Source organism: Lepisma saccharinum, unplaced genomic scaffold, assembly GCF_977018435.1.
Source record: "Lepisma saccharinum unplaced genomic scaffold, izLepSacc3.1 HAP1_SCAFFOLD_930, whole genome shotgun sequence".
NCBI lineage: Eukaryota > Metazoa > Arthropoda > Insecta > Zygentoma > Lepismatidae > Lepisma > Lepisma saccharinum.
The window spans coordinates 52411-66867 of record NW_028143584.1 but is presented as its reverse complement, the minus strand read 5'-3'; the positions used below and the strand labels follow the sequence as shown (position 1 = coordinate 66867).

The 14457-nt window shown below is 37.8% G+C and overlaps 1 protein-coding gene across 1 annotated transcript in view; it reads right to left on the bottom strand.

Moving 5' to 3' along the window:
* Positions 1-1905: 1905 nt before the first annotated feature.
* Positions 1906-14457, bottom strand: part of LOC145983432 (staphylococcal nuclease domain-containing protein 1-like) — a 38974-nt gene continuing 26422 nt past the window's right edge. The window contains exons 3-4 of the mRNA XM_083116542.1: positions 4970-5109; positions 1906-2063 (exon numbers count right to left, since the gene is read on the bottom strand). Of these exons, the coding sequence (XP_082972668.1) occupies positions 1906-2063; positions 4970-5109 (298 nt within the window). The remainder of the gene's footprint in view (positions 2064-4969; positions 5110-14457) is intronic.

The following is a 14457-nucleotide window of genomic DNA, read 5'->3' as shown; positions in this document are numbered from 1 at the left end:
CGTGCGTGCGTGCGTGCGTGCGTGCGTGCGTGCGTGCGTGCGTGCGTGCGTGCGTGCGTGCGTGCGTGCGTGCGTGCGTGCGTGCGTGCGTGCGTGCGTGCGTGCGTGCGTGCGTGCGTGCGTGCGTGCGTGCGTGCGTGCGTGCGTGCGTGCGTGCGTGCGTGCGTGCGTGCGTGCGTGCGTGCGTGCGTGCGTGCGTGCGTGCGTGCGTGCGTGCGTGCGTGCGTGCGTGCGTGCGTGCGTGCGTGCGTGCGTGCGTGCGTGCGTGCGTGCGTGCGTGCGTGCGTGCGTGCGTGCGTGCGTGCGTGAGAGCGAGAGAGAGAGAGTGAGTGAGAGAGAGAGTGAGTGAGAGAGAGAGTGAGTGAGAGAGAGAGAGAGTGAGTGAGAGAGAGAGAGAGTGAGTGCGTGTGCTGGGTATTGAGATTGAGGCAGTTCTTGAGATTGGAATGTTTCATTAGTAATTCACATGGAATTTTCTTTTTTTAAAATGCACCTTATACACACAGAAGCTAATGAGGACCTCTGACTGTCTGTCTCTGCGTGCGTGCGTGCGTGCGTGCGTGCGTGCGCGAGAGAGAGAGAGAGAGAGAGAGAGAGAGTGAGAGAGTGAGCGAGTGAGCGAGCGAGTGAGCGCGTGAGTGAGTGAGTGAGTGAGTGCGTGAGTGAGTGCGTGAGTGCGTGAGTGAGTGAGTGCGTGTGCTGGGTATTGAATCCAGGATCTCTTGATTAATTCATTCGTTGGTATTGTTTACTTCGCATTTCTGCCACATTTGGCTAATTGTGAAGATGAGGATGATATGATGACAATGATGAACGGACACAATGAACATCCATCCCCAGGACAGATTCCTTGATTACAATACAATGACATTACCATTATTACTTTTGTAGTCTATGGTTATAACAAGCATAAAAACACAGTTTGTGTGTGATGTTTCAGGAGAACATACGCTACCTTAAAAAATATATATATATTACCACTATGACATCATGCTAAGTCAGTTCACAAACATTTAACCCTAGAAAGCTCAAGGGGGGTACAATGGACCCCTTTCGTTATTACATACCAGATATAATTTATAATAGTTTATGTTTATCGGCAAGGCTTCTTGTATTCCTCGAACATAGGGGAATGAACATTCGGGAAAAATCTCAGATTGTTTCTGGTGATTTTCATTTAGTTATTGCTACAAGTCGTGTTTAGAGACGCAAAGGCATAACGAGGGTCTGATGGACCACTGTAATTATCTTTGTTGTGTTATGTTTTTTGAGTTAATGTTGTTTGAGTTTTTTTAATACTATCATCATTTCCGTTGTTATTACTATTATTTTTAGTTGTTGTAGTATGCAGAAGTAGCAGTTATAGTAGTAGTAGTATTGGTGGCATTCCTGTTATGTAACCTAATGCAAAGGGTTTTTTTTTTCTTCTAGTATCGATACTACTGGTAAATGAAAATTAAGGGTCCAAGTCAGTCAACATGTCGAAACTGAAGGAGGAGGATAAATGCCAATATTTAGAAGTAGATGATGAGGAAGATGCCACTGGAGATTTTCCTGAAAGCGACGAAAGTGATTATAATCCGCAAGATGATGTAACAAGTGAAGATGATCATGTGAGCGTTGAATCCGAACGAGGTGACTTTTCCAGTGAAAGTGATTGTGAAAGTGATGGAGAAGAAAGAAATATTTTCAGCAGACAGTGGTGACAAGTACATTGGAAAAAATAAGTTTGAGTGGAGCAAGAATCCACTACCAGTTTCCGAAGTGAGATCTTCAAACATAATAAAAATCCCCATTATCAAAAGTGGTTCTTCCCCCTTGAAAATTAATTAGTTTTGAACTATTTTTATCACAAGGTGGTGTTGTTGATATTACGAAATATACAAATGAGGAAGCAGAAAGAGTTTATAAATTGAAAGGCAAACCTAATTTGTGGAAACCATGTGATGCCACTGAAGTGAAAGCATTCAGAGGTTTGTTGATGACTGCAGGGCATATGAAGTACAACCACCTCAGCGTTGCAGCACTGTGGAATCCGAAATATGGACAGCCCATTTTCTGTGCTACAATGAGTCAGAATAGGTTCAAGGATTTGCTTGCAACTAGTACCATTCAGGGGGCACTGTTCATTTCGGCAATACATACCTTCTAAACCAGACAAATATGGAATTAAAATATTTTGGATTGTAAACTAAAACATTTTACCCATTGAAGGGGTTACCATATTTGAGAAAATAAGGTAAAAGTAAATCTTCAAATTTAGGGGAAACAGTCACTCTACATCTTTCTGAGCCTTACAACCCCACAAAGAGGAGCATAACTTGTGATTATTATTTTACTACTTTACAACTTGGGCAGCAACTTCTCCACAATGGTCAAACACTAGTTGGTACAGTAAGAAAAAACAAAACTTTTATACTTTCTGAATTCAAGCCCAATAACAGTAGAGAAGTGGAATCTTCACACTTTGGATTCACTAAAGATGTTACACTTCTATCCTACGTCCCAGCCCCAGGAAAGGCTGTGATTCTCCTAAGCAGCATGCACCATACACCTGATATCATAATTGAGGTATCTAAGAAGCCAGACGTGATTTTGTACTACAACGAAACCAAGGGTGGTGTGAACACACTAGATCAAATGGTACATACCTATTCATGCAAACGCAAAACAAAACGCTGGCCAGCAGCTTTTTTTATGAATCTCATCGATGTTTGTGGAGTTGCATCTTATGTTACTTGGATAAATCTATATCCAGAGTGGGAGGAAACGAAGCAGAAAAGAAGAAGACTGTTTTTGGTAGATCTTACCAAATCCTTAGAAGAAGATCACATAAGAAGAAGATCGAACCTTGGACTGCATCATTCGACCGTGAAGGCTATTCAAACAACACTACCAACAACAAGCAGGGAGTCATCATAAGAACCACATCAAAAGAAAATATGCTTCCTTTGTCCCCACAATAGAAGTAGGAAACAGAGACAAACATCCGACACTTGCAAAGGACACGTTTATTCAGAACATTCATTCTCGAAAAAAGTGTGCATGAAATGTAAAAAGTAATCAGTGATGATAATACAGTTTCCACGAGTGTCTTCTGTGGCGGTGTGCCAACTTAGCTCTCTTGGAGCCAGATCTGGTTCTTTCGTGAACTCATTCGGCTGTGAACTGGGACGCTCACCCCCGTGCCCCACTATGATGCCATCACTGGTTCTGGCCCACATAGCCCAACTTTTGTCATAATTATATATTTTGCATGTGACGTGATATTGTTCAGATATAATATTGTTATCAGGGAATTTTCTACTTTCTATTTCATACCACCATCGGTGGATTATTGAGATGGGTGATGCCGCCAGATCTAGATGTTGAAAACTTAAGAATAAATTGTCACCACCCCTTTGACAACTAACATTACCCTAGAAGGCGTAAATCTAGCTCCATGAAAGTCAGTTTTAATTTAAGGTGAAATTTAGTTCTTCTATGCGAGTCAGGTTTGGCAACACTGCCAGGAGGCAAGGAGAAAAGCATTGATCATATGGGAGTATGATTTGATTCGTTCTCTTGGGAATATAAAACTTCTGATGGAATAGAAAGAGATGTCAACGGGAAGAGGGTAGTTCAAAGATGAATTTCAACAGCGGAAAAGTCGAAACTTCCATTTGATTAGCCGTAACTTCATGTTGGAAGTTGATTCCCCCTAAGGAATACATGTGATTCCGAAAATTCTTATTCATCATATTTTTTCAAACATGTTGTCCAGCTTAATAATCAACATAAAAAAAACCTTCCGCTTGAAACATGGAGAGAAATTCATACTCTTGGATACACCCAGGGTTTTTTTTAGTAGCATTGTCCATTCGGGCGATATTGAAATAAATGCACAATTGGTGCATAACGGTATCTCCTCCCCTTAATTGAAAAAATGCTATAGTATCTTATGGGGGCCCAACGAACCCTAGTTACACTAATTATGTATTATAAAACCTTGTGCTTTCTAGGGTTAAATCACACAAACCCTTAATTATAGTTATTTGGTTATGAAAACAAGCTTACAGAAGTAATTACATTAGAGATTTGCAGTTGTTAGGAACATTTGCATGTGTGTCTGAAATAAGATTGTGTGCACAAGAGGATGCAGAAATATTACGGGCAGAAAACAGAACTGGCCTGTATTTGTATTTTTACATAGCATCACATTTGTGCCACTTTGGCACAAGAAAGTATTGGTTGGATCTTTTTACCGATACTTTCCCAGCATTTTGATCTTTTATGGAGTCCTCAAAAATGACACTCACTTTCACAAGTTTAACTATCCTGGAAATTATGCAAAATTCAAAGTTTAAATTTATTGTGCACCAAGGAAACAAAACCTGTATTTTGTGATCACAACAGGTATTTTTTAATATTCTTATGTACACCCTGTTCAGATACAGTGGTACATACTTCAGCTATCCAACCTCAAATATGTCACTTTATTTGAACATGAGTGTACATTGTATTTCAAGATATCTGGCAGTTATGCAATGTTGCTTTGGCTAGAATTGCCATAATTATTTTCATACTATGGGAATGAGAGATGCGGTATAGATAATGAAGGTACTCACATTTTCCACGAAGCTGTTTACATTATTTTCTATTAATTTCAGTAGCCACAGCTACCATCCTTGTTCCACCTCATTCCAACGAGGATGGTGGAAGTGGCTACCGAAATTAATAGAAAATAATGTAAAACAGCTTCGCAGAAAACGTGAGTAACTTAATTATAATTATTTTGTTGCTATGCAGCCTACTGGTCCAAGTATAAAGGAGCCTAGAAAGCACAACTAGCCGAGAGATGGTTATGAAAGAAAGCACACAATGTAAGATACAGAAAAATGGAGCTGCTTCAATTTCAAGCAGCAAGTGACAACATTGTTTATAGAAATATTGATTTTATCTATACAGAGATTAGAAACCATCTACTTACTTTTCCCAAAGAATATGGTACCATAATCACGAGTAGTGTTTGGTCTCTCCACAGTGTATACAACTTCTTGCCCAATGAGCTTTTTTCGGAGAAATTCTCGAGCTTCCCAAGCATATGGTTCATCCTTGGTCTCCTCCAAACTGCAAAATTCGTTACACAGGTGACTATCTCAAATTACAGGTATTCAGTAAGCAATATATATCTTAAGAAATTACTAACATCAAGCTTAAGACAGAACCAGACAATGGTATTTGGCTGAGGTAACATGTTCATAAAATTGGTAAATTCATTACCTAGAGGAATAAAAAAAGTAGATTAATTTTACTGAGAAAGATTTTATTTTATTTTTTTAATTCTTTCAGGGTAGCTATGATTTTTTTATTATGAAATTCCCCGACATTTCCAGTCCAAAAATGAAATTTTTCCAGACATGTTTATAATCATGATTTTTGCTGTTGAAAGTAGTGTTTTTCAATTTAATGATGTTTTTATTGCCATTTTGAAGGTAACCTATTGAATGGAAGGGAAGGGAATATCTTTTTAATTCATTGAAAGTGATACATATTTCGGGAATTCAGAACTGGAATGGGGCCGGTGACTTACCATACACCCTAAACAATTATATACGCAGGCCATACATATGGATCAAATGTATCTATTATTTGCGTTTTCCACCTGCTGAAACCAATTTAATATTACATAAAACATCAAAACCTGCCGATTAAAAAAAAATTCAACATAATTCTAGAGGGGGTTCAGTAGGTTAACGGCTCCTCCAATTTCTTACACAACCCATTTTCACTATTTTTCAGTATAATTTCATTCTAGACGCAAAAATTCGAGAATAACGTAAAATTACTAGCAGCATCAAACCAACATTCCTAACCTAACAATACGTCAGATTAGTATCAGCATGCAAACCAACACCCATAATAATGTGCAAATTACCAAACCATCAAATACCTTGTCAAATAAATCCATCGCACATACAAGGAAACATTGCAACAAAATCACATGCATACCTTGAAATTTATTTCTACAAGCGGAAACCACAAATAAGCAAAACATTAGCAACGACATGTGACCAGCATATGTTTAATTCGTCTTATTTCACACCAGTTTTTTTAAAAAATAAATTAGTTCTAAATGCACAAAACAAGTGCATATTCGAAGAATGACGTCATGATGTCATAACTGATAATATAAACATAAAATCACTAATTTCTCGGGTGTAACACATCTCTGTGATGTAAAAACTAAGACAGACGTTCATATGATGCACAATCTTCATAAACAATGCAAAATTTTCCACTTTCTAGCGGATTTACTATGCAATTCCTACATACAACAAAAATTTCTCCAAACATAAACAGCCTTTTCTATGACACTAAATACCGGGTGAGTTTTTTTAGCTTGACACAACTAAATATCTCGAAAAGTACGCATCTGATCAAAATAAACTTCTGAATGAAATTTGTTCGTCTCAAAGGGGCTCATCCAATGATGCCAAACTCCAACCCCCACCTTACCTCCAGGGGATGGGGTGAGGGGCAACTGTACAATCTCAAATGGGAACCCCCATTTTTTATTGCAGATTCAGATTCTCCAGACAAAAAAACAAAGGTTGTGTCTGAAACTGTTTTTTTGGATTTGTGATAGCTGGCGCTGTAATCACAAAAAGTAAGATTTTGCGCAATTCTCGAAAAATACACTGTCCTCTTCGTCAGGCTTTGTGGCAGATTATGCTGTGTCTGTTTGACCAGGAAACAAGGTGAAGTGGTTTGTAAGATAAAACATGCGGTCCTGAAACATGCTCGGCAATCTGTTAAAAAATAGGTTAACCAATTATAAAACTGTAAAACGTTGAAGAAAGGGAATGTAGAGGAAAGATGGGGAAAGAGGTTAAAAAAATGGAATAAGATAAAAACAAATAGGCTTTAATGTAACGAAAGAAATGACACGAACGTTCATGATGATAGAGGAGTTCCAAGGTGGAGGAATGATGTAATAATGGAGGAGTAGTGGGGAAAAGGAGGGGGGAGGGAGGAAGCAAGTTGGCGGGGCCAGTACCAGCCATCGGCAGCCCATCAGCAGCACAACATTAGCTGTGAAGACAACTAACTCTACAATCCATTCTGCGGAAGTGAGATTATTTATTTTCACATGGTCAAAGGTTTTTACGGAGCTTTGAAGTAGTGGAAACCTATTGGTTCAACACCCACCATTGTAGGTATGCCTAGTATTTAACCTCAGTTGTGACATATTTTGATGATTTTGATGATTTTTTTATGGATTTTATTGTAGACTACTTCTAATTTTTTATCGAATGCTATTAAAATTTTCGAATTAGGGTCAAAACTAAGCCAGCAAATCAAGTTTCTTAAAAAATTAAAAAATGTATATATTTCCGAAACTTGAGAGGATGGAATTAATTTTGTTTGCTAGTCGAGAAGTTTTCGTCAAACTCTATCCAACAAACCTATAATTATCATTAGGAGCCAAGAAAATTAATGTCTTAGAAAACGTCTTAAGATATTTGTCTTAAGAAAATTTTCTTGACAGACTGGAAGTAACATCTTGACAGACCAGAAGTCTACTTTCTTAAAGATTAAGATATTTGTCTTAAGACATTTTTATAAGACGTTGAGTATCTCGACTCCTATGGGAGCTAGAACCATGTAACTTTGGTCTATGTGTATACTAGTGCTTTTCACATGTTCACCCACCTTAGAACCTTCACAGATAAAAAAAAAAAAAGTAAAGTTTCCCCTGTGCACATGTATAAAATTTAAACTCCAACCCACCAACATTCCCATTATCATACTGATTTTTTACCTTCCCAAAGCTTTTTTAGCACTCCATTCACACCCCTCCACTGTAGACCTCATGGTAAGTGAATTGGGCAATAAAATTCAGTAAGTTATTCATTTGCAATAACAGAGCCATTTATGCGCAAATGTTGGAACTCGATGAATGCTTGAGGGGGACAAGTTTTTTTTTTTCAGTACGTCAACATTTTTAACTCTTTTTGCCAGTGAATGGGTTAGGTGACTTGCAACGACGAAGGCCTTCTAGCAATACGAACTTAGCTTATGCCGGCGTAATTAGCTAAAATATCTTTAAATTTGCATATTTCTCATACCGCAGTATCTTGTTCTATTAGACCTCTTCAAGAAAATTGCCAATTAGTGAAAATTAATTGAGCAACAGCAGCAAAAGAGGTGCTAATAGGAGGGCAAGCATACAGTGATATGGGAATATACAAATTGTCGGTTTCTTCGATTCAGACAGATGGATCGAATTGAAACTGGGATATTTTGCATTTCTTTTATATTATAGCTAAAAAAACAGATTTTGATTGACTAATAATTTATACGTGGCATTTTCTGATTGGTTTAAGTAAGCAAGATTTCTATTGGCTCTATAAATCTATATAAGTCAGAGCACAGTGCTGATTTCTCACCTTTGCTGGATCGGCAGAGGAACCCACATCGTAGGGGATAGAACCTGAACGGGCTCCACCAAAGTATAAGAGACTAGAAGCATATAATTTGGCAGAAAAACCCAAGTAAGGTCATAAGAGTTTTTCATAGGGAATAGTATTATCAGGTTGAATTTTAAGTTGGTGATATCCCATTAAATTTTATATAAAAAAATTTAAATTTTATATAAATAACATATCTGAAATTTCTACCGTTTGTTTGCTCATATTTTAAAGCATATAAAAAAATGGAATCACCTACCTGTTTTACTCGTAAGAATGATAAGATCAAATGTGTCACTTGTGGGAAACTAATTTCAAAAAATAATTTATCGATACATAAGACAAGGTGTAACGGAGCAAATCGTTTGTTACCTGCTAAAGCCTGTGCTCAATGTGGAAAAGAAATTAGCATTCCACATCTAAGTAGATATTTGAAAATTTGCAAACCATCGACCGGAGAAGGAACATTGAAAAGAAAAATTGATTATTCTGAAGCTGAAGCTTCTGCTCCAAAACAAATTAAGGAGCGATTTTACAATACAGGGAATTTCTCCATTTTGTTTGAAATTCGGCATACTCACTAATTTTGGCCCCCTAATCACGAATCTGCAGTCAAAATTTGGCGCTCACACGTGGAAATAGCAAAATAATCGAAATTAAGTTCTTATTTCCACACCCTCGATTTCCGAATTTCCCGCCGGTTCCGGGCTCCGCCCCTGGGGTAATCGACTTACCGCCCCCAACCGCTATCGCGGCCCCGCCTATATCTATAGACTCCCTGTTAAGGGCATGTTAGAAATTGGCCGGATTCACCTGCCCCCAAATAAGCGCGAAATTTATACGTGGTCGCCAAATTTTGACTGCAGATTCGTGATAGGAGGCCAAAATTAGTGAGTATGCCGAATTTCAAACAAAATGGAGAAATTCCCTGTATTGTTAAATGATACCTCAAAGGAGAACTGCACAGTCTTGATTACCACACCAAAATTAGTAAGTACACCGAATTTCGAACAAATTGCATACATTTCAGTTATTCTAACTAACGTAACCTATCCTTACCGTCAATAAATCCTGGAAGAAACATGTAATCCACACTTTTCAAGATGCCATTTTCTCACATCCAAATGAACGCTCCATGCAATTCACAGATTACATGCAATTGGTATAACTATTCGTACAACACTAGGAAGAGCACCGTTGCCAAACTTACCTCTATTCGAAGCCGCAATCCACAACATCTTCTCCCTCCACACTGCCATCGTCACTATCGCCATTCTCCTCCGAGCTTATTGGATTATACAAAATTCCAGCAAGTTTAAAAAATTCCAAAGTCCGATCCGTCCGTATTTCAAGGCACCTTTTCATAAACATGTATTTGGCAAGATATCCAGCGAAAAAAATTTTCTTCGTTCCAAATGCATTCAAGGTGACTTTGGCTTTCCTCCACGTGGACTCTATAGTATTAGTGTGCGCTCCAGTGGCTTCATCAACGAAGTTGATGCTGTGGTTGACCTGTAGGTGTTCGTAACCCTCATTCTTTAGCTGGTCATACGCTTTCCAACAGTCCGAAATGATGGTAGTTCCGGGCAAAATCCACTCCTTAATAACTGATATTAAGGTCTCAGCGTCTCTCTTCTCCACAGGCACCAAAAAACATCGCCCACTTCCTCTTTCCACGCCTCCAAATACCCATTGTCCTTCCACTCGATGTCCACGATGGTATTTTCTTTTTCCGAACTTAGATTCATCTATCTCTACAATCTTCCCCACACCTCCAATCTTTTCACGTTCCTTATCAAAGTAATGTTCTACAACTTCCCTGCAGAACGATGCCCAATCAACACCTGTTTTCTCGGATATTTCTGCCTCCTCGCATATGATATTTAAGGCACAATTAGCAACCCATAGCCTTACAAAAATGCATATTTGCAACAAGGTCAACTTCGACCTTGCGAAAAATGTTCCTTTTCGTATTGAAACAGAGTAATTGCACGGCGTGGATTTCTTCTTCCTGCACTTAACCTTCGTGCTGCACTTCCATTTGTACTTGTCAATTGTCGTACTGTCTTTATATAATTGCAGAATGTGTCCCCTTGGACACTTGTAACTCCCTTCTTTCGGAAGAACACCAAAACCCATTAATTTCTTTATCAACCCACATCCATCATCTTCCGTACTCCATTTCAATAATTGAACCACATTCACGATCTTTTCGCTGCTTTCCGCCTCCATTCTGCTACGATCAATGATACCCAAATGAGAAAGTAACAATACGGCAACGCTGTAGACACAGCAACAAGTATGCAACGAATACCGAACCTCACTTGTCAACATCAAACATGGCTACAACAGTAGTGTATTGACAACCATACCGGTGTTAATTCCACATAATTCAGGAATTTCTATACGTGAGCGCCAAATTTTAAGTGCAGATTCGTGATTAGGAGACCCAAATTAGTAAGTAACCGAAAATTCAAACGAATTGGAGAAATTCCCTGTATTGTTAAATTATACCCAAATTAAATTAAATAATAAATATAAACCAGTTAGGTCTGCATTTAATGGTCAAACTGCCGTGACATTCCTAGTTTCTTGCATGAAGCGAAAACTTTTGTACTGAATACTTTGAAAAGTAATCTTGAAAATAATTCCATAAAAGTATACGTTGATTTATGTTCCGAATAGGAGAAAGTCGATGGTACAACAAAAGTTTTTTATCATCGTACCAAAAACCAGGCTCTTTATTTGGCAGATGTTGAAAATTTGGACGAGTTTTACTCTAATCTGTCAAATGAGTTGATTATGAAACATGACACTTTCGAGGCTAAGGGGTCGGGATGGTCTTTATGTGGTAGTCCTCATACATTAACCGTTTACGTGAACAAATTCATGCCTTTTTCTGCATCGAGTTACGTTCCCCTACCACCGAACATTCAAAGCAAGAGAGCAGTGTTAAATATTCAAAAAATGACTCAAAATGCTTTCTTTGGTGCATCTTGGCAGCTCTGTATCCTGTTCATTGGAAAAATCATCCAGAGCGAGTTTATCATTACAAGCAGTACGAGACAGAGTTTGAAAATGTAATGTCTAGCATTGAATACCCCGTGGCATTGTCAGACATATCAAAGTTCGAGTCGCGCGCACGAGATTCTGATGGAAAACGCATTGCTATTAATGTATATTCTTATACGTCAGAAAAACATCTTGTGCACCCCATCAGGATAAATAATATCAACGATAATAATGCTCATATAATTAATCTTCTTTTAATTTCAAACAACAATATTCAGCATTACTGCCTTATTCGTTCACTATCACGACTAATCAGAAGTCAAGCAACGAAGTATGCAAATCACATCGAGGTTTGTCGAAGGTGTTTGACCACGTTTAATGATCGAAGAGAATTCAATCACCAAATATATACCGCATGGCAAATTGCTATTGAAAAACGTGTCGAACAAGAAATATATTGCAGTGACAACAAACCAGCTCGAATGTTGATGCCCAAAAAGAACGAAATCGAAGAATTCAAAATGTACAAGGCTTTGTTTGATCATCCAGCCATTATAGTTGCAGATTTTGAATCATTTCTGAAGCCACTGTCCACCTGCAAACCAAATCCAGAAATTTCCTCCACAAAGCCATACCAGCTTCATGAACCAAATTGTTTTGGTTACATTGTCATACGACAAGATGAAATAAATGAACCATATGTATACCGTGGACCGAATGTTATTGAACACTTTTTTGAAAAGATGGAAGAGGAGGTTGAGAAAATTGGAAGCTTCTTGCAAATATCCAAACCGATGAATTTGTTGACATCAGAGGAACAAAAAATATTTGATGAAACTGTCGAGTGTCCAGTGTGCAATCAATACTTCACAAACGAGAATCGTAAAGTGTTTCACCATTCGCACACAGACGGTCGTTTCATCAGCTGAATCTGTAATGCTTGCAACCTCAAAATTCAAAAGCCCAAATTTGTCCCCATATTTTTTCATAATGGATCGAATTACGATTTTCATTTCTTAATTCGGAAACTTGGATATGACACACAAAAAAAATATATTCTTGCTCAAAATGAAGAACGATACATTTCTATAAGTAAGAAAGTTAAGATTTCGGGGACAAATAAAACCATAGAGATGAGATTTCTTAACTCGTTCAGATTTCTCTCTGCAAGTTTGGACGCTCTAGCAAGTAAACTCTGTGACGAACAATTCAAAATTACGAAAGCTAGTTTTCCCAACATAGATATAAAACTAGATATAAAACTGATTAGAAGTAAAGGGATTTATCCGTATGAATACGTAAACAATGAATCTAAATTTAATGACGACACTCTCCCTCCTCAAAAAGAATTCTTCAGTCAACTGAGAAAAGGAGGAATTACGGACAAAGAATACGAACATGCACAACTGATGTGGGATCAACTAGAATGTAAAATATTCAGAGATTATCACAACGCATACTTGAAATTAGACGTAACAATACTTGCAGATGTTTTTCAAGCATTCAGGAAAACGTCAATGTCTATTTACAAGTTGGACCCTGCACATTTCTTCAGCCTCCCGGGATTAGCGTGGTCTGCAATGTTGTTGCAAACAAATATTAAGTTAGAATTATTAACAGATGTAGACATGTTACTTTTCATCGAGAGAGGGATTCGGGGTGGGATGGTACAATGTGCAAAGAGACATGCAGAAGCCAACAACATGCACATGGAAGAAAAATATGATGAGAATAAACCATCAAATTACATTTTTTTACATCGACGTTAATAATCTCTATGGATATGCTATGGTACAGAAACTTCCTTATGGAGGTTTCGAATAGATAGAACCAACTTCCATAAATATTATTGATTTTGACGATTGTGAATTTGTTTTTTTTTGCAGAAGTGGATATTGAATTTCCAGACAATTTGCATGATATTTTTTCCGATTTACCACCGGCACCCGAACTTAAATGTCCACCTAATTCTAATCAACGCAAGCTTTTATTAACTTTGGAGAAAAAAGAAAGATACATTCTCCATTACAAAAGTCTACAGTTTTTGATTGTGATGGGTGTTAAGGTATTGGATATTAGAAGTCCTCAGGTTTAAACATTCCGAGTGACTCAAACCATACATTGAAACAAACACACAACATAGAACAGTTGCCACTTCCGATTTAGACAAAGATTTTTTCAAATTGATGAACAATGCTGTATATGGCAAGACAATGGAGAACGTGAGAAATCGCGTGGACGTGAGATTGGTTTCAGATGAAAATAAATGCAGTAAGTGGGTGGCTGATCCTAGACTTAAATCACGAAAAATTTACAACGAGAATCTGTTACTTTCCAATCTAGATATAAAAGTGATAAAATTCCGAAAACCAATTTATGTGGGAGCAACAGTTTTAGAGTTATCGAAACTTCACATGTTTCAATTTCACTACAATGTTATGAAACCTTTCTACAACGATGGCATTTCATTACTTTACATGGACACCGACAGTTTTACTTATAGAATTAAAACATCCAATCTATATGAAGATGTAAAAAATCCGTCCTTGCTTGATTATTATGATACTTCTTCCTACCCTCAACCGAACAGATTTGGAATTCCATCTAGTAACAAAAACGTTCTAGGTAAATTAAAACACGAGGGTAACGGTGACATCATTCTTGAGTTTGCTGGTTTGCATTCCAAAATGTATACATTAAGAACTGAGAGCAGCATCACGAAGAAAGCTAAAGGTGTTGGTAAACTTTCATTTCAAAACTATATTGAATGTCTGAAGAAATTGAAGCCGCAGCTACGATTGGAAAAAATAATCCAAAGTGTAGACCATGTGATTACAATAAACAAAGTTAGGAAAGTACCATTACATCAGCATGATGATAAAATATGTATTTTGTCTTGTGGGATCCACACATTGCCTTGGGGGCATTATCGTTTAAGTAGTAGTAAGAAATGCATACAATGCACTTAAAAAAAAAATCGTACACAAAAAAA